General features: G+C 44.6%; 10 protein-coding genes and 1 non-coding gene across 11 annotated transcripts; 5 read left to right on the forward strand and 6 right to left on the reverse strand.

Annotated features, from left to right (window-relative positions):
* Nucleotides 1–10: 10 nt before the first annotated feature.
* J056_001626 (uncharacterized protein) lies at nucleotides 11–1,087 on the forward strand (the record flags this gene model as incomplete). Its single annotated transcript, XM_009271254.1, has 1 exon — nucleotides 11–1,087. The coding sequence occupies one exon, from the start codon at nucleotides 11–13 to the stop codon at nucleotides 1,085–1,087; it is 1,077 nt and encodes a 358-aa protein (XP_009269529.1).
* An 81-nt stretch (nucleotides 1,088–1,168) lies between these two features.
* On the reverse strand, nucleotides 1,169–3,257 carry J056_001627 (uncharacterized protein; the record flags this gene model as incomplete). The annotated part of the gene is made up of 2 exons (XM_009271255.1): nucleotides 1,169–2,054; nucleotides 2,104–3,257. The coding sequence occupies 2 exons, from the start codon at nucleotides 3,255–3,257 to the stop codon at nucleotides 1,169–1,171; spliced, it is 2,040 nt and encodes a 679-aa protein (XP_009269530.1).
* Nucleotides 3,258–4,500: 1,243 nt separating this feature from the next.
* On the reverse strand, nucleotides 4,501–4,581 carry J056_004893. Its single transcript has one exon. It is a non-coding gene; the product is annotated as a tRNA-Pro (tRNA).
* A 684-nt stretch (nucleotides 4,582–5,265) lies between these two features.
* J056_001628 (Transforming growth factor-beta-induced protein ig-h3) lies at nucleotides 5,266–6,203 on the reverse strand (the record flags this gene model as incomplete). Its single annotated transcript, XM_009271256.1, has 2 exons — nucleotides 5,266–5,286; nucleotides 5,337–6,203. 2 exons carry the CDS (start codon nucleotides 6,201–6,203, stop codon nucleotides 5,266–5,268), a joined length of 888 nt encoding a protein of 295 aa, XP_009269531.1.
* A 221-nt stretch (nucleotides 6,204–6,424) lies between these two features.
* J056_001629 (uncharacterized protein) lies at nucleotides 6,425–7,478 on the forward strand (the record flags this gene model as incomplete). The annotated part of the gene is made up of 3 exons (XM_009271257.1): nucleotides 6,425–7,129; nucleotides 7,181–7,339; nucleotides 7,392–7,478. 3 exons carry the CDS (start codon nucleotides 6,425–6,427, stop codon nucleotides 7,476–7,478), a joined length of 951 nt encoding a protein of 316 aa, XP_009269532.1.
* A 90-nt stretch (nucleotides 7,479–7,568) lies between these two features.
* On the forward strand, nucleotides 7,569–8,584 carry J056_001630 (uncharacterized protein; the record flags this gene model as incomplete). The annotated part of the gene is made up of 6 exons (XM_009271258.1): nucleotides 7,569–7,809; nucleotides 7,862–8,035; nucleotides 8,083–8,141; nucleotides 8,186–8,198; nucleotides 8,261–8,396; nucleotides 8,452–8,584. 6 exons carry the CDS (start codon nucleotides 7,569–7,571, stop codon nucleotides 8,582–8,584), a joined length of 756 nt encoding a protein of 251 aa, XP_009269533.1.
* A 96-nt stretch (nucleotides 8,585–8,680) lies between these two features.
* Nucleotides 8,681–10,366, reverse strand: J056_001631 (Eukaryotic translation initiation factor 3 subunit G; the record flags this gene model as incomplete). Its single annotated transcript, XM_009271259.1, has 5 exons — nucleotides 8,681–9,510; nucleotides 9,684–9,777; nucleotides 9,823–9,909; nucleotides 9,962–10,079; nucleotides 10,131–10,366. The coding sequence occupies 5 exons, from the start codon at nucleotides 10,364–10,366 to the stop codon at nucleotides 8,681–8,683; spliced, it is 1,365 nt and encodes a 454-aa protein (XP_009269534.1).
* Nucleotides 10,367–10,481: 115 nt separating this feature from the next.
* Nucleotides 10,482–14,419, forward strand: J056_001632 (Phosphoribosylformylglycinamidine synthase; the record flags this gene model as incomplete). Its single annotated transcript, XM_009271260.1, has 2 exons — nucleotides 10,482–13,290; nucleotides 13,341–14,419. The coding sequence occupies 2 exons, from the start codon at nucleotides 10,482–10,484 to the stop codon at nucleotides 14,417–14,419; spliced, it is 3,888 nt and encodes a 1,295-aa protein (XP_009269535.1).
* A 391-nt stretch (nucleotides 14,420–14,810) lies between these two features.
* Nucleotides 14,811–17,171, reverse strand: J056_001633 (DnaJ-like protein subfamily C member 21; the record flags this gene model as incomplete). The annotated part of the gene is made up of 10 exons (XM_009271261.1): nucleotides 14,811–14,968; nucleotides 15,019–15,073; nucleotides 15,136–15,754; nucleotides 15,807–16,444; nucleotides 16,501–16,649; nucleotides 16,695–16,750; nucleotides 16,798–16,879; nucleotides 16,936–16,963; nucleotides 17,008–17,058; nucleotides 17,109–17,171. 10 exons carry the CDS (start codon nucleotides 17,169–17,171, stop codon nucleotides 14,811–14,813), a joined length of 1,899 nt encoding a protein of 632 aa, XP_009269536.1.
* A 30-nt stretch (nucleotides 17,172–17,201) lies between these two features.
* On the forward strand, nucleotides 17,202–17,710 carry J056_001634 (putative RNA-binding protein EIF1AD; the record flags this gene model as incomplete). The annotated part of the gene is made up of 2 exons (XM_009271262.1): nucleotides 17,202–17,503; nucleotides 17,551–17,710. 2 exons carry the CDS (start codon nucleotides 17,202–17,204, stop codon nucleotides 17,708–17,710), a joined length of 462 nt encoding a protein of 153 aa, XP_009269537.1.
* Nucleotides 17,711–17,735: 25 nt separating this feature from the next.
* J056_001635 (uncharacterized protein) lies at nucleotides 17,736–19,097 on the reverse strand (the record flags this gene model as incomplete). Its single annotated transcript, XM_009271263.1, has 3 exons — nucleotides 17,736–18,500; nucleotides 18,548–18,871; nucleotides 18,921–19,097. The coding sequence occupies 3 exons, from the start codon at nucleotides 19,095–19,097 to the stop codon at nucleotides 17,736–17,738; spliced, it is 1,266 nt and encodes a 421-aa protein (XP_009269538.1).
* Nucleotides 19,098–19,121: the final 24 nt, after the last annotated feature.

Raw genomic sequence — 19,121 nt, forward strand, 5'->3', positions numbered from 1 at the left:
GATATACACAATGAGCTCTATGAGGCCGTCTACTCACAATACAGACAACGCCAGTGTCTCCGGCGATAGCTTTACAGAGGACGAATACGACGAGCATGAGCATTATGGGCACTCCAACCGGGCTAAAGAGAGCAACATTACTAAATGGACTAATTTCATCAACTGGCGTAACACCAGTGGCAGTCGCAGTCGCAGTCGCAATCACAATCACAACCCCACAGAGGCCGGTAGAGGGAGAGTGATATCGCAGAGTGACACCCTCGAACAGGAAGCACGTCTCGAGCGCGACAGATCCAAATTCGAAGCAGGCGTCATACTCCACATCGAGTCAGCCACCCAAGATACACACCAACTCATACACGCTCAATCCCGGAGGCTAGATAGTGTGGACAGTGCGGCTGATGGTGTCGCTCTCAGATTAGATAATGTCGACGCGCACATCAACGCCCTCGATACGCAGTCGGACTCAGTTAATGCGCGTTTGGAGGTGATTGAAAAGGACAGCACAAATCAATCTCCACATTCAGATGCCCTCGCAGATCGGATCGCTGCGCAGGACCATCTCATACACTCCCTCCAACTCGCTAACCAACATCACCAACATACCATCTCCACACAGGAAAATCAACTCTGCGATTTGCGCTCGGTCGTCAGTAAACTACAGTCCGACCTTAGAGGCCTTTCTGTCTTGGCTCTTGAACGGATACAAGGTTTGGAGAAGAGTGTTGAAAAAAATACTGAAAAGAATGCCGAAATTAAGTCTGAGAGGAACCTCAAAGAGAAGGCTGAAAAGAGTACTGAAAATGTTGTTGAAAGTAACCCAGACATAAGCAATGACAAAACCACAGACAGACACACAGACAACCCCAATGGCACCCCTTACCACCGCAAAATTACCAGCTTTTCTAGCCTCAGGGATGAGAATACACCGTCATCTACAACAAGGTCACCCGCAATAAAGCCACCCACTACAAACCCAACAAACACGAAATCACCCACTAAATCTCAAACCCCACTCAGGCGACCACCTGGCTCTCCTGTCAAACAATCTCCAGCCATCCAAGCCAAAGCAAAGCAATTCACCTGAGCACCTACTAAATATGTTTTGTTTAAATTATCCTCAAACTAATCTAATACATGCTAATAATTTATATCTACCCACTAACCACTACGCATCCGGTAAGCCCTCCATTACAATGGGTTTTCGACTTTTGGTCATCTTCTTGCTCCGCTGCTTACCCAGCCAATGTACATTCTCGAGTACATACTCAATACCCTTCTCCGTCCTCAACTTCAAGTCCTGCGCTACGCTGCGTTTCGTGTAGTCAAGCGTGAATCTGAAACTGAGCCAGGTGTAAAGTACCAGTGATCTGTGCAAACTTTCTAGCGTGTTGAGTGTGTCGGGTGTCAGTGGTGTTTGATGGGCTGGATTCTTCATCACCCTCTCTACAGCTTCCAGTTGCGCCAATCCTAACCCATTCAGTGACACTTCTGGATCTATTGTCTCACTTTGCGCTTGAGAGTCTATAAACCGACATGACGCGGCCACCACATTGGCATCACGAGTGTTGCATGGCGCCATAGCGAACCTGAATGCCTCCTCCAGAGGTAATTGTGAAAGCGGTTCACTCGCTATATCTGCCATCTGCAGAAAGTTGGTATTTGATGTGACAAAGTAGTTGTTAGACACTTTAATCAGACTTGTGAGCGTTTTTATCAAATCCCCAAGTGATGGCCTCGCTGGCATGAGATTGTTGATTTCTTTGAGTGTGTCACTCGATACACCAATTGCTGCTTTGTTGATTGTTGGTATTTCTGCATTGATCGCTCTTTCTAATATCTGCAAATCCATAGGATTGAGCGTTGTAGCTACACCCGACTCATCATCCACCTCTTGTATAGCCGCATTGTTGGTTTCAATCACATTTTCCTTCTCATTCACTCCATATCTACCTGCTCTCCCAGCGATTTGCTTCATCTGTGATATCGAAAGAGGTACTTCTTTTGTACCATTCCATTTGTGTACTGTCTCGAACACAACACGTCGAATCTTCCTACATTGACCTATCAATTTCGCAGCAAAGTTGAGATGAATGGACCCACAGATTCAGCCCCATTCCAATAGCGTCAGATGCAACCATAACATCATACCCGCTATCTTTGTCGTTGAAGAGCTTCGCTTGCTCCGCGCGAGTTTCAGGAGGGAGACCACCGTAAGCAACTGCGCAGCGTAGCCCGGTCAAGTCCTCAATCTTCCTCTTGAGTGCCCAAATGCCAGTCCTGCTGAAAGTGACCACACAGTCACCCTTTTTGACATTCTTCAATGTGCTCAGTGGTTTGCCCACTCGCAACTCAGTCAAACGTTTGTAGCGATTGACGACGATCTCGTCTCCGGTTTCCTTAGCTATCCTCTCCATCAACCCAACGACGGTCTCTTCACCGCATATATGCAGCTCCTTTGCACGCATACCTAACACGGCTGATGTCCACGCAGGACCTCTACTGTCATCTGCTATCAACTGAATCTCATCAATCACACCAACATCTATTTCATGATCTAGGGGTACCATTTCCACTGTACAGCTTTTCAAGCCTGATTCTGCATCAACTATGCGCACTTCTTCACCTGTATATAAGTTGCACGATTTCGGTGGACCTGGTGGGAGTGGTTTACCATCTGGACCCATTCCAGGACTAATAGAGCCTTGGTTTAGACGGAGGAATATTTCATGAGCGAGTAATCTCAACGGACCTGCATAAATACCAGTCTTGGCTTGTGATAGTGCTAATATCGCGCTATGAGTTTTTCCACTGTTAGTTGGACCAACGTGCAGTATCAACTTTCTACGCATCGTTCTAGCTTTTGAGTATTTTAGAGCAGGTTGACGAAAGTCTGTGATTGGGAGTACGCTTGGGACATTATCGCTAACGAGTCGCTGCTGGACAGCCCTCTCAATCAATTTACCACGGGATACCGCCTCTGTTACCGGCTTTGAGTTGAAATCCCAACCTAAGGCTTGCAAGTCGGATAAAGAGTTGGATCTGATTTCATTTAACGCACTTTCTCTGAATTGAGATAATTTATGCTTGGCTGATGCGCCTGAGATGCCGAAATGACTGAGAAGCTTTGTTGCGTCTCGCGATCTGCAGTATTCTTGCAAGACGTAATCAATTTTATCCTTTAGATTAGAAGGAGAGGAATTTCCCTTGGAATTGGGATGCAGTTTGCTTCTAAGCAAAAGCCAGGTTGAGTGCATCCACTTGGGCTGATTTGGTGGTTATGGGATAAGGAGAGGCTAGAGTGGGAATATAAATATTTCATAGCTCATTATAGCTCATAGACATACCTTCCTCTCCCTCTCCCAACAACCAAAACAAATGAAAAGAAGTGTAAATCACTACGATAACACCCTACCAAGCATCATGACACTCCCAAATGAGCTTTTAATGATGATTGCCGAGTTTTCTCCGAAACTCTCCTTAACTTGCCGACGCTGCTACAATCTCGGCTCAAGGTACCAACCGGTTATTACAGCAATCTATGGACCTAATCCACCCAAGCTGGATAAGCATAATGCTGATAAGTCTCATCATATGACTCTCAGACGTTTTAACGGCTATCTTAATGATCTCATAAACGATGACGAAAAAGCCAAATTGATAACGCAAGTAATGTACAAGCACAATGGATCAACTTACGATATAGAATGTGATACACTGGAAAAGTTTAGCAGACTTGAAAATCTATCAAGTATGGCTTATCAGACAGATTTCATTGATTGCAGAAGTGTTGCAAAGTTTGACAATTTCATCAAATTACAACAACTTAACCTAAAATTGAATTACATTCCAAGATCTTTGAACCACTTTATTACGAGACTGATGCAGATTTCCAATTTGCAGTTACTCGCAATAGACATTCCCTGCAATAATTACAGCGAAGGTGGGGTTTATGAACAATTAGCTGAGTTGGAAGATATTTCAACTTATATTCCAGTTAGAGATAACTTTAAGCTCGTTATTAGATTTTGTCATTGCATCACTTGCAAACACCTTGACGACTCTTACGATATGAACTCATTCACTATCGTCTTTGCAAAGTGTCCGCTTTGTAGGAATCACTTCATTTTCGCTTCAAGCAGACATACTATTTACTCTACTCTATCGAAAGCATACGGCTGGCTTGATAATAGATACTTTATCAAGCGTAAACTTAGAGAAACTCAACGGTTCTGATCCCCTCAATCCTCAATCTTTTATACCAACATTAATCTGCCTTATATCTACTTAACTCTATCTTTTTGTATTGTACCATGAATTCATAGCTTGTTTGACGACTCGGGCATTGTCTGTTGATCTTTGTTTGTAAGAAATTTTTACTGATCAACAGTAATGCTCGGATCAAGATGGAGAGTTGATAAAATGTAACAGTGACCCTGACGGCTTCAAGATAACATGGAATAAAAAGTAGGACATGAACAGATACTCCGCAAAAATTAAGGGTTCGACAGGGATTTGAACCCTGGACCTCTCGCAAATTGGTGTCCCAAAGCGAGAATCATACCCCTAGACCATCGAACCGATGTCTATTGCGAGCATTTTTATTTATATATTTCTGTTTTGTACAAAGTGGACGTTAATGCCTATTAGCTAGAAATAAGCACAATTATCGTTGCGCAGTCGCATGAATCTATAAAACGCTGTCTCTCATACTAAAAAAGAAGGCCAATTAAGTAAATATTTGATATACATTTAATCAGGTCAGTAATATTCTCGTTTAACTTTCATAATGTATACAAAGTAAAATAAAGCACAAAGGACATGTGAAATTCGTAGATCGTTCGTCTATGACAGGAATTTAGCCCATAATGATAATAATCTGCTTGGAATATCAGTCAGTATGTTTCTCTCAGATATAGCTGAGAATAGCTGAGGTGCATAGAGTTCAGTCAAAAAGGCATAGTTTGTCGTCAATTTTGATTCAGACGCAACTTACTTAAGAGTACCATCATGATACTCTGTGCAAGTCCCAGCTACTCCAACTGAAACTCACCTTAATGCTCGAACCACTCTCCTGTGTTGTGGAGTGGTATGGCTATCAATTTATAATTCTCATCTTTTCAAATTTGATTGATGATGGAAGTTCAAGTAGAAAAGAAGTAGAGGTAGAATATGGGTCATTAAAATGCAATGTATTGATTAGAATAAATGCGATGCGAGTTTTTTATCGAGAACGAGGGCAATCAAGAGAGCAATTCAAATCATTTACAGCACTTTATCGATAATCTTCACTTAGTTAGTATGGTAAGACTCAAATCTATATGAACCCAGCTCACATGAATCACACCATTAGACAGTAAGATGTCAGTTCTGAGTATATTGGCAGTAGTATACCCGTCATTCCCGACGACTTTCTTCCTACCGTCGAGACCATTAACGATAGCGACGCAGGTACCATAGAGGGTCTCCAGGGACATACCATCGACGAGATCAGACGAATAGATGAGAGTTCTATTAGTAGAGAAGTGTCTCAGCGCGATATCGCGCTTATTGTCTTGGTGATTTTGTTTATTGTGATGATGGTGCTCATAAAATGCCTGAGATGTAGGCACGAAAGCTGTAACACCGGTCATGCCCCTAATTACATGCGCGAGAAAAGCGCTAGAAACAAAATCGGCAACTTGGTCCATCTTCATGGCTGAGAGAGTATTGAAAAAATCTTCAGGGATCTGGATCAATTGCGGTATTGTCCATATGTGAAGGTGCATGTAGGATGACTTGGCTTGAACACACAGACGAGAGAGAGGAGTAACGATTGTTGTGAAACTCCCATTTACGTCAACGATGAGTGATTGTGTGGGGTGCGAGTGGGGCAGGTCAGTGTATCTCGTGAGAAGGCTAGGTGAAACGTATCTGCCATTACGATTGGGTATCCAAACATCGAGTATATGGTAATTTAGTAGATCCTGGAGGTCGCTCGTGCTTAGTTGTGATATTCCGCTGCCGTGAAAAGCTTCATTGAGGGGTGCGAGTAGTGTTATTTGTTTTGAAGAAATGTGTTTATCGCTGCCGCTGCCACTACTAGTACTTGCCAATTTCAGTTCAAATATCTCAGGTACCTGGCCAACGAGAGTGGCCATCGTGCTCGCATTTAGATAGTTCAGAGCGTGAACAAGACCATTTGCGAAAGTGGATAGTGGCATTAATGGGATTTTGATGGTGAGAGTGTAAGCCTTGTTTTTGCTTTGTGTGTATCGTGTAAATCATGTGTGGCTAGAAGTGACTATTTGTTGGGTAAATCAGGTGGACACGTGATAACAAATATAATCTGGACACTCCAATAGACATTTGTATTTTCAGCCAATTATTATCCCTGTATTGTCCATTTCTTGGTTGAATTCGTACAAAAATCCCGGCGAGACCAATGGCAGCGCACTATTCACAGCCAGAGACGAGTTATGCGTTGGAGGGACTAATAAACACTCCAATGGAGAGAATTGATGGAAGAAACTACGACGATTATCGCAGCCTCAAATTCGAAACTGGGAATTCACCGAGTAGCTCTGGTTCGGCATACATTTGTGGTGCAGGCTGTGAATGGCAGGTGTGTATCAAGCTTGATGTCGTTGAGGGATTCAGCGCTGGTGGACTAGATGCTCAAGTGGAGTACACGAGTGCTGCTGCGAATTCACAAAAGATACCACCACTTATTACACCAGGCTTACTCTCAAATCTCGTAAATGTCACTCTATCCCCTATTATTCCACCACGCGTATTTCAAATATTAGATGCTGGCGATAAATCAAAGTGGTTCAGACTGCAGATGTCTGCGGCGTTGATGTCAGCTGAGAATTGCAGCAGTAGCAGCATTATCGACACACTCTTCTTAGCCGTAAAGATGGCCCTTTCTGAGACGAGGCTGCCTAGAACTCGTCCGCTAGTGTTCGAGGCACAGGGCGAGACAGCGGGGGAGAATATCAATGAGGATCTCGAGAAATTTGGTTTGAAGACTGGTGGCTCTGGGAATAAGAACAGAAGCGCTGCTGATTTTGAACTGGTAGATCAGTGGCATGAAGGTGATCCAATTCCTGGCATAGATAACCTGCCATTGTCGATAACACTCAATGTTGTACGTATAGGGAGGCTGGGTGATACTGTACACTCGCTCACTCACTTACAGGTTCAATCGATCTACTTCGTTGACGCTACCTCGCTTGAGGGCGCTGTCCCTGGTCTCATCTCGTACACGCTACTCTTCGATAAGGATGGAGCTATCAGAGGTACGCAAATGCTCGGAAGCGGTGAGCTGGAGTACAAGCAGCTACCAAAGCTGATTCATGTGGGTGTTGCTCGACGCAGGATATTACAATCAAGGCTAACGCACGCCGCAGGAAGCATCAAAACTGATAACGGACCTTTTTACGCTTTTTAACAAGGATGGGGGGCAATTGCAAGACGAGCAGGCAATGAAAGAGTAAGACAAATAAGAATCGTTTAAAACCCCTGTAATTTATTTATATTCATTACCTATAATCACTGCTTTCAGTCATCGCATAAAAATCTCGCGTATGGAATTGATCCCGGCCGTCCTCAGTTACGTGCACGCCCTTCTTATCACCCAAACGACCACGAAGGCTTACGAGGACTGGACGCTGGACGTCGAAATGCCGACAAAGATTATGTTTGGAATATGGGCGCTGTTTGATATTTGTTTACTCGTCGCTGGCTCTGTGTGTATATCAGTGTCTACTGCTTGGAAATCTCCAGATTTATTGAGAGATTTGGTAATCAACGATGAAGAGAAGAGAGGTTGGTTGGTGTTACATGGGTAAATAATCACTCAATTCTCACTCCTCCTCAGCTGGTTTCGTACTCGGGATTCTAATCGTTATCACCGTCGCTTACTCGACTTTTGCAATTCTGCGACGGCGCGCGATACACTTGAAAGTACTTAACTTTACTTTCATTCTCTTAGCTGTCTTTGTAATTGTCATCGGCTCTTCTCTCTGGCTACTATCACTCAATCAACGTAGCTGTGAGCTTGACAAGTGGTTTGTTAAAACATACGCTCATTTGCCTTAGTAATGGCGGATCTTTGGAAGGAACATTCACCAGACGAGCAGATCAAGATACAGAATCATGTGAGCATTCTTGCTTGTGCTATTGTCTATTTGACACTCGATAGTTCGAATGCTGTGGTATGCATAAGTTCCTGTATAAAAGCACACCCCACTCACATCGCAAACTTCACACTTCACAGGATATCAGAATACCACCGATGCAGGCCTTTTCTCAGAAGACGCCCAGCAGGACTTCTGCTTAGACCTTGATAATAAACGCGGGTGTATGACGCCAATCGTCAACTTTGCGAGTAATTATATTAGCTCGGTATACGCGTATGTCCGCTTTGGCTTAGTGTGTTGCGTTGCTCGCCTGCTGACGAAATTACAGTACAATCTACGGGTTTATCATCATTCTCATCTGTCTCTTCCTGACTACGGTGTGTGTTTTGAATGAGCGCGCTAAGGAAGATAGGTTTAGACGCATCGATTCAAAGCGCTCAGTGGGTAAGTTTGCTCAATAAAGCATATTAGAGTAGAGCAAAACATCATACCATTACTTGAATCAATACTCCTAGACAATTAAATGAATTGAAATGCATACCGATACCAATACACTTTTACTTTTCCCTTGGCTGGGACCATTGTACAGACAAAATAAGATTATCATAACCCATGCCATTAACCTTCTCAAGGGCCTTCTCAGCATCTGAACGCATCTCGAAGCTGACGAAAGCGAAACCTTTAGACGCTCTCGTTTCTCTATCTCTACCAATAAATACTCTTTGAACGCGACCGAATCTCTTGAACAATTCTTTGAGATCGTCTTCGTGTGTGTCTTCGGAGACGTTTGTGACACGCAATGTAGGATATTCATCTCTGGAAGGAGCACCAGGACCAGCACCGGAAGCTCTAGCACCAGCTCTTTGAGAAGGAGGAATGTATTTGCCGGTTGTGCTTGCAGCAGTGGCAGTACCTTGGTTCGCATTACTTTCATCTGGAGTTTGAGTGGAATCTTGAGCAGAATCGAGATCGCCGAGTGTAGATTTATATGGACATTTAGTTGTAAAGTGATCACCTTTACACAATCTACAGACAATCTTCTTCGATTTGAGACGCTCCTTCATCAACTGCTCTTCAGAAGGCTCATCAACGGCAGCCTTGTTTCCTGCAGATAATTTCAAAACAACATTCTCACCGACGGTGGTTGTTGCCCTGTCTGGACCAGGTGGTTTTCCCTTCTCGAGACCAAATTTTGGCCAATTTTTACGCTCAGCGACTGAGTGATTGACGTTTGACTTTTTCAAGACTTTTTTAAACTTTCTAGTGACTTGTACTCTCTTCCCATCTGGCAGCGTGCGTACTTCGATGGATGTAATAACATCGCTGTCTGGAGACGTTATAGTCTTTATTTCAGGTTCAGGCGCTGCGATAGTCTCGTCTACGTCGTCTGCCCAGCTTGTGGATTGCAGTTTATCAGACATGAGGATGATGATGGAAGGAAGAAGGCAAGCAAATCAGTTTAATCTGGGTATTTGAGAGTTTATTCATTTAAATAGCTTTACTTGAAATGTACCTGTAATTCTATATAAGCTGTTTAACTCTATTTTATCAAAAACTCACATCCAGGCAGTGAATTGATATCGTAGGTGACTTGTGAATCGAGTTGAAATGCACTAAGGCATCCTTGTATGATACCAACTTGAGTGGAAAGATACTATGTTCGTTAGAGTATAGCCCTAAATACGCCTATGTCACCCACAATATCCAACCTCCTCGCTGCATTTGCCTCTGAGCTGCTGACATTGAGTAGTGGCTTGTAGAGGTTATCATAGAGAACATAGGTACCCTATTGTTGTCATTATACTCCAATTCAATCACTCAAATTCACTCAAATTCACCTTATGATTCGTTCTTAGGTTATCAAGCTGTTTCCCGTAAAGATGCGTCCAAATTTCTTTACAGAGAAGTTTGATGACTTCTAAATCATTTCCAAGTGATCCACGGCCTTGTGAAATCCTTTGTTCGATCATTAATCGCGTTATCACAGCGTATTGGTGATTAACCCACCTCTCAGCGACTCTAACGCCAATTGAACCACCGAGCTTCTTCAATTTACTAATAAGCTCATCATCTAAGCTATCTTGGGTAATTTCACGCTCCTCGCGTCTCATTTGCACCTCTGTGGACCATCTCAACGCGTTGATCAATTCAATATTGAGAAGCTCATTAACAATACCATCCACCTCTGCAGACGACTCCAAATTAAAGCTATTTCTATTTAAATTTAACGATGATTTGGACATTTCTAGGTGGGCTAGGTGGGTTGATCACTCACTGTCATTTCCCAGTCATTGCCATCTAATTCGTGAGAATTTGCTTGGATTTTAATAGCTTTCACTAAGACATTCAATCTATAGCATGATTTTACTCCCTGGCCCTGCAGCCTTGCCAACTGCTAAGCAGCACTCTCTCTCTCTTGCTGCGAATAAGTCTTTAAATAATGTTAAATCTGTTATAGCCAGATTCGTTCATTTCGTTAATCTACAAAGTCCTTTAAATGCCCAACAACACTCCATTCTCAATGATCTTCTCGTTTACGGAGAATCCAGCACTCTCGACATCACAAACGCATTCTACGTTATTCCACGCCCAGGTTCAATTACCCCTTGGTCCACAAAGGCCTCTGATATCGCTAAAATGTGTACTTTGGATGGCTTCGTTGATCGTATCGAGAGAGGTGTGGCTTTCGTCATTGAAACCACTGACAATTCCATTCTCTCTATCAATGATATTGCTCCTATTTCTCATTTGTTATTCGATAGAATGACTCAATTACTGATTGACCACCCACCTCTGGACAAAGACATGTTCGAAAAATTTTCACCCGCCCAACTCAACACCGTCCCCCTACCAAAAAATGAAAATGATGCTAGAATGACCCTCATTACTGCAAACTCATCTCTCGGCTTGGCCCTCTCTCCCGATGAAATTGAGTACCTCGTCGGCGCCTTCGTCAGTCACCCTCAAAATGCCCTCATGAGAGATCCAACTGATGTCGAATTGTTTATGTTTGCTCAAGTCAACTCTGAGCACTGTCGCCACAAGATATTCAACGCTCAATGGACTATCGACGGTCACCAACGCGATCTCAGCTTATTCCAAATGATTAGAAACACTGAAAACGTCATTAACGGCAACAACACTGTAAGCGCTTATTCTGACAACGCTGCCATTTTGAAGGGCTCCAAAGCTGCTAGATTCGCTGCTGTCAACGATGCTACCAACGGTCCACCTGTCTACACCGCCAGCCCCGAGGATATGCCCATCTTGGCCAAGGTCGAAACCCACAACCACCCAACGGCTGTATCTCCTTATCCTGGCGCTGCTACAGGATCAGGCGGTGAGATTCGCGATGAAGGCGCCGTCGGCAGAGGTTCGAAACCTAAAGCTGGCATGAGTGGTTTCACCACCTCCAATTTAATCATCCCAGACAACCGTCAACCTTGGGAAACTGACTTTGGCAAACCATCCCACATCGCTTCCTCTTTGGATATCATGATTGATGGTCCACTTGGTGCTTCTGCATTCAACAACGAATTTGGTCGGCCTGCCATTTCTGGCTATTTCCGTACTTTCTCCGAGGAGGTACCTGTTGATAACAAAGGCAAGACTGAAATTAGAGGTTACCATAAACCAATCATGTTGGCAGGTGGTCTTGGTAATGTCCGCCCTCAATTCACCCACAAAGGTCAGATTAGCGTCGGTGCACATGTCATTGTCCTCGGTGGTCCATCCATGCTCATTGGTTTGGGTGGCGGTGCTGCCTCTTCCATGACCTCTGGTTCTAGTTCTGCAGAGCTCGATTTCGCAAGTGTGCAGCGCGAGAATCCGGAGATGCAACGTCGCTGTCAGCAGGTTATTGACAGCTGCATTTCTTTAGACGACACCAACCCTATTCAGTCCATCCATGATGTTGGCGCTGGTGGTTTGTCCAATGCTTTACCTGAACTTGTTCACGATGCTGGTCTAGGCGCTCACTTCGAAATCCGCAACGTCTTGCTAGCTGATGAGAGCATGTCGCCAATGGAGATATGGTGCAACGAGTCGCAGGAGCGCTATGTAATGGCTGTCGACCAGACCAACATTGGTGTCTTCGAAGCTATTGCTAGACGTGAACGCTGTCCTTACGCTATCGTTGGACGTGCTACAGAGAGGGAGCAGCTGGTCCTGACTGACAAGTTACTTGGCAACACCCCAATCGATCTTCCTATGTCCATCCTCTTTGGCAAGACACCTAGAATGTCTCGTCAAGTTGTAACCGCCCATCCACATAGGGAGGAATTCGACACCAGTCTTGGTAAATACCTGCATCGGAATATGGAGATAAATGAGATCATGCAGCATTCAGTTGAACGTGTTTTGAAGTTACCGACAGTAGCCTCGAAATCCTTCTTGATCACCATCGGTGACAGGTCAGTTACCGGTCTTGTCTCGCGCGAGCAGATGGTAGGTCCATGGCAGGTTCCAGTTGCAGATGTAGCTGTCACGCGTACATCGTATGGATTTGACAATGCTGCGGGTGAGGCTATGGCATGTGGAGAAAGAACACCGCTCGCTCTTCTTAATGCTGCAGCTAGTGGAAGGATGGCTGTTGCTGAAGCGTTGACTAACGCAGCAGCTTCCAACATAGAGGATCTCACAACAGTCAAGCTCTCAGCCAACTGGATGAGCGCAGCTGGGTACGAAGGTGAGGGTGCACGTCTTTACGAGACTGTCCAGGCTGTCGGCATGGATCTTTGTCCTAAACTCGGCGTGGGTATTCCTGTCGGTAAGGACTCCATGTCCATGTCTATGAAGTGGAATGAGAACGGAGACGACAGACAGGTTACCGCTCCTCTCTCCGTTATCGTCACGGCTTTCGCTCCTGTTGCCGACGTCGGTTTGTCTTGGACACCACAATTGAGGAGGGATATCGGCGAAACTTCCCTTGTTTTTGTTGATCTCGCAAACAAGAAGCAGCGTATGGGTGGATCAGCGCTCGCGCAAGTGTTCAAGCAAATCGGTAAGGAGTGTCCGGATGTAGACGACGCGAACCTCATGAAAACATTCTTCGCTGCCTGTCAACTCGCTCGCCAAGTTGATCCTGAGTTAGTGCTGGCGTACCACGACAGAAGTGATGGTGGTCTTTTCACCACCATCGCTGAGATGGCTTTTGCTGGTCGATGCGGTGAGTGGGAAGCTTCGTGCATGCAAACCATACCAACTGACAACGCGCAGGTGTTGAGGTGATGACAGACTCGCTTGGATCTGATCCAATATCGTCGCTCTTCAACGAAGAGCTCGGTGTAGTTCTCCAAGTGCAGTCGAACAAGCTGCCTCTGCTTGCTCAAACATTCCACAAGGCCGGTTTCCCCCCAACCGCGATCCACGCAATCGGCAGAGTCACGCCTGATAATGAAAACATCACCGTCGTGCAGCACAGCAATATCATCTACGAAAGCACCAGAGCTCAGTTACAGGAATACTGGGCAGAGACATCGTACAAGATGCAAACGATCCGTGACGACCCGGCATGCGCAGATGAGGAATACGCAACAATCAGAAAATCTGCCGTCGAGAACCCAGGTCTGCGCTACAACCTTACTTTTGACCCAGCGCTGTCGAGATTGCCGACATCACTCACTGAGCGTCCGAGTGTAGCTATTTTGCGCGAGCAGGGAGTAAATGGACATATGGAGATGGCTTGGGCTTTTGACATGGCTGGATTTAAGGCGGTTGATGTGCACATGTCCGATATTCTCTCGGGAAGTGTCTCACTGCAAGATTTCACCGGTCTGGCTGCATGTGGTGGTTTCTCGTATGGTGATGTCCTTGGTGCTGGTTCTGGCTGGGCGAAGTCGATCCTCCTCAACCCGATAGCGAGAAAGGAGTTCAAGGAGTTCTTCCATAATGAGCGCAAATTCGCCTTGGGGGTGTGTAACGGCAATCAACTCTTCGGGTGCCTCAAGCCGATTGTACCCGGCGCAGAACACTGGCCAGAGTGGAAACCAAACCGTTCGAACCGCTTCGAGGCGCGTACGACTATGGTCGAGATCGAGAAGAACACGCAGAGCATCTTCCTCAAACCACTCGCGGGCTCGAAACTCCCTATAGCCGTCGCTCATGGTGAAGGTAGGGCTGAGTTCAGCGATAACGCTAAGGACGCACTCACCGCTGATGGGGGTGTCGCTATCAGGTATATCGACAGCGATGATAAGTGGGCTTCTACTTACCCCGCTAATCCTAACGGTTCGCCTGATGCTATCGGGGGTGTAGTCGCTGCTAATGGTCGCGTTCTCGGTCTGATGCCTCAGTGAGTAGACGCTTCTCGGCATAGCTCGCTTTTGCTAACATAATACTCAAGCCCCGAACGTAACACTATGGCTCAGTCTAACTCGTACATTGATCCTACTCAGTCGGCCGCTTGGAAAGGCACTGGACCATGGTTCTCAATGTTCGTCGCTGCGAGACAGTGGGTCGGATGAGCCATATGCGTTGACTAGCTGTTATTTGTTCTTGCAAGTATACTGTCTGTTTCTATATCTCTTTCTATTTCTAGGATATGTGAATACATCTATCTGTTTCTTTATCTCTTTCTATTACCAGGATATGCAAATACATCTGTGTTACATGATAAAGAATCTCCTATAATATGCAAAAATGCCAAATAAATCAAGTGGTGAAGATATCCATTTGCCCCAATTATGTTCATGTCGCGGTTGATGCTGTGGGTGCTGGTGCAGGGTGGTGTACTTTGTAATTTCCTTTTCCATTGCTATTTCCATTTCCACTTCCATTTCCTTTCCTTTTGTTCTTTTTGTGCTTGTGGTCATCAGGACCAGGCAGAGCGTGAGCAGTGTCCCTGACTAGATAGCTGGGTTAGTTGAGCACAGTTTGCATAGAGCAAAATGCTCACTATGGTTGAATAACTTTGTTCGTGAACCGAAGGGTTCGTGACAGACATTACAGTACTAGGGGAGAAGAACGTGCAAGTCAGATACACTAAACCCCTAACAGTATATCATAAACTCACTAGCGTAATCGGTACAGCATTCTCTAGTGCTCGTTTGGCAGCTTCGCGTGCTCTACGTTTTTCCTTTTTGGTGCGCTGAGGCTTTGCGTCGGGTATGTAAAGAGGTTTCTTCACTACAACCGGAGAGTCTCTACCATCCGAGTCGTCGTCTTGAGTGGGCTGTTGGGATTGTGTGGGTTGATTGGCTTGTGTTGCTTGCCCATTTTGGTTGTGATCCACTTGCAAGTCATTAACTTGAGAGACAATTTGCTCGTCAATCTCTTCGTTTATTTTTTTCTCTTCGTAGTCTACGCTTCCAAGGTCGGAGGTGTGTGTAGTGTCAGTCTCAGTGTGAGATTCACTTTCAAGATGATGGAGTTGATGCGCTTGGTGTGATTGATCTACTTGATCGTCCAATTCACGCTCAATATCATGCTCTTTCTCAGTCTGGTTAATCAAATTATCCACTTTTGTTTCCACATTGTTACTGAGTGTTGGGGTAGACTCTCCAGGTGTACCCATAGTACTACTGGCAGCGTCCTGCACATGATCGTGTTCTTGCAGACTGCTCTCATTGAGACTATGTCCACTGCCATTCTTTGCCAGTTGACGTTCTTCGCGTTCGAGATGTTTGCGCAAGCTATAATTATTGTTAGTTTTTTAAGTAATATCAAAACCCCAAAACTACCTACATTTTTACAGTCTGTAAGTGTTTTTTACTCTTTTCATGATTTTGGAATGATTTCTCCGAATTAAAGTTCTTGTCACATGCAAAGCAATGTAGTCTTTCCATCTCTTGTAACTCCTCAGCTTCCTCAAGAGCGATATTTTGTGGTGAGACCTGTTGCCAAGACTGTTCGACAAAATTCTGAGCAACCTGATTACGTTCCTTTTTGCGCCACTCATTAGCTTCGCTTCTTCTGGTTTGTGCGGCGTGAGGGGAGTTATATTGAGCTTGCTTCTTAGCGTAATTGCGATATCTCGGATCTCTCTTTCTGATGAAAAAGGTTAGTTGACGGATGGTATCGTTGTACTCCTTCCTCGCTTCTTCGCGTGCTGCTTTATTCTCTTTCTCCATTATACGTCTCACTCGTCTATCCTGAGCATCGCGCAGATGCCATAAATCACGCCAAGCGAAAGATTTGCGTGAGGAGAATGCACCAAAAAGGGCGTAGAAATCTCTAGGCGTGCTCTCGAAAGGTGTGTTTTCATTCCCGAAAGCTGGATAATCTGGACACGGTCCGCTATCTTCACCCAAGTCATAAGGTGCTGCTGTAGACTCTTCCTCAGAAAGACGAGCGTAGAGTGCACCAACGATGGTGTAGAAGCCCTGCGAATGATGTCAGCAGATGTGTGTAGCGGAAATGAGCTAAGTTGTAGGTGTACCTTGGATGAACTATCATAACCATGCCAAAGCTTTGGATTGAAGAAGCGGATGAGCTGTCTGGTGGTAATGCCAGGATCTTTTGTGAGACGAGACTTGGTATTGCGTCCATTGAGCATATCTTCAAACGCAGCTGCATCATCCTCTTCACCTGGGCAAGGATAAGCGGGTGTATAGGCGTTATAAACAAACGCACCGGCTTCATCTGTAGTGTGGATATTCTGATCATACCAAGCGCGTTCTTGATCGTCGCTGGGATAACGGTTTAGGTAGGTGGAAGGGGGAGTTGGTCGACATACGATAGAGTCTCATAAGCTTCTTGTAAGCGTGAGAATTTCTGGTTGGCCGATTCAACATTCAAAGGATTCTTGTCAGGGTGATCTGTCAATCAATACCAAATCAGTAAGTGACGATAACGAGGTTTATCGCAGACGAACGAATCAGGGCGAGTTTTCTGAAGGATTTCTTTGGGAGATTAGACAGCCAATCAAGTGGTTTTGATTACTCACTTTGATATCTTCAGCTGTTGCATCTTGTGATATACCAAGCAGCTGATAGAACTGAGTTGGTGTAAGGAATAGAATATCATCAATTGAATAAACCAACTAACATCCTTATTATCATCATCATCGTTATTGCTATTGTTCACCGTTGCACTCTGTCTATTTCCCATTTAATTCAACTTTGTTTAGTTACCGTGGTGATGGCTGCAGTTGAAGAAAATTATAAAACTACAATTGGTAGAGTTGGTCATCCCAAAGGCAGTGGTCAATTCACTGTACAAGTTCCTTGTTCCGTCGTTGCTCACGGTGGCACCGGCATCACTGATATTCTCGTCCAACTCGGCAAAAGTATGAGCAGTTCAAGGAAGACAAAGACTTGGGTTAAGAGGGGCTCTTACTGCTACTTGAGTCTCTTCAACGATCCTAAAACAAAGGTTATGGCTGAGATGACTCAGGTCATTTCTTCCGCTGAAGAGAAATCTCTAAGAAAGTCTGATATTTGGTGTGTATTTGGTGAATATGTCTTTACCCCTCTTATCGAATATACAGGCCAAAAGAGTTCGCTATAGGACATACTGATGTTACGAGCGACAACCAAAGCAAACAAGACAACCAAGATAGCCAAGATAACCAAGACAGCGACCTCTTCGTCAACCCAAATAGAAGAGTTGTCGTCGAGGAATCAGATAGCGATGAAGAAAGCGATTAATCAATGTATAAATAAAGTCATTTTCTTACTTTGTATTACTATCACCTTCAAATACCAAAGCTGTACCATCATCCGAGCCTGATATTATTCTACTGCCATCACTTGAAACTGCAATACTCAATACGGGTTCTGAATGACCCTCCAATTCTTTGCAAAGTGTACCTGTACGTGCATCGAATATGCGTACTTTATGATCAACTGAACCAACAGTAAAGAAAGGAGACTGTTTTTGGAATTCTAAAACTGTGACAGGTTCCTCTATAGTTATTGTATTACGAACACGCATAGTTGTTAAATCAATCACGTTGATAACACCATCTGTACCACCAGTGACAACAACTCCAGCAGGACCTTGACCAGCAGCACCTTCAGGTAAAAATGAGATAGCTTCAATAGATTCACCTTCCTTGTGGCATTCGAAACTACCTACAACTTGACCATTTGCTAGGTTAACAGCTCTCACACCACCTGCAGCACCACCTGCGACTGCAATTGTACCTGCAGGGTTCACTGACATGGCAGTTATACCACCATCGAGGTTAAAACGAGCATCATTTCCAGTAATCTTTGTTATTGGTGTTGCTTCTGTTGGTGACCACATGATGAGTGAGCCATCTGAAGAAGCAGAAACGATAGATTTCCCATCTGGGGTGAATCTACCACAGGTGACCATCTCGGTGTGCCCAGAGAATACGTTCATATTGTCACCTTTTGGTAATTTCCACATCCAAATGGTCGAATCTGCACAACCAGTGAGTAAAACGTTACCTCTTGGATGCCAATCAATCCACTATAGATAATTTAGTTGGGTAAATGACTAAATAGGTTAAAACTAACCGTGCATTCATCACCAAGTTGTAAATCAACCTTCAAAGACCAATCTGAGGAATCCCAGATCTTAACAAATCCATCCATACCACCTGTAGCTAACAACTGACCATCACTTGAGAATGCAGTTGAAGTTACTGAATCGGTGTGTCCTTCCAAGACGGCAATAGCGTGTTCTCCGTCGGTTATAGACCAAATATGAGCCTTATCGTCACCACCACCACTAGCAACGATATCAGGGTTGATTGGGTGTATGGATAGAGCGTAAACAGGTTCCTTGTGATTAAAGAATCCTTGAATGGAATCATCTTTTGCGTTAATCATGTCCAATTTCTGTTTCTTCTTTAGAAAAGCGTGGAGGGAACAACGATGATAAACTCACAGCCTGTTGATCTTCCATGTCACCTTGAACATCCCCATCTCCATCAACATCCCCTTCAACATCCCCTTCATCATCGTCCATTGGTTCACCCGTATCCTCAACATCTTCTTCAAGCATTTCATCTTTATTCAGGTAGATATCTTGAGATTCTTGAATATCTGGTGTATCCCCACTCATACTGTAATAATATTCCAATGATGA

Source organism: Wallemia ichthyophaga (assembly GCF_000400465.1).
Source record: "Wallemia ichthyophaga EXF-994 unplaced genomic scaffold scaffold17, whole genome shotgun sequence".
In the NCBI taxonomy this organism is placed as follows: Eukaryota; Fungi; Basidiomycota; class Wallemiomycetes; order Wallemiales; family Wallemiaceae; genus Wallemia; species Wallemia ichthyophaga.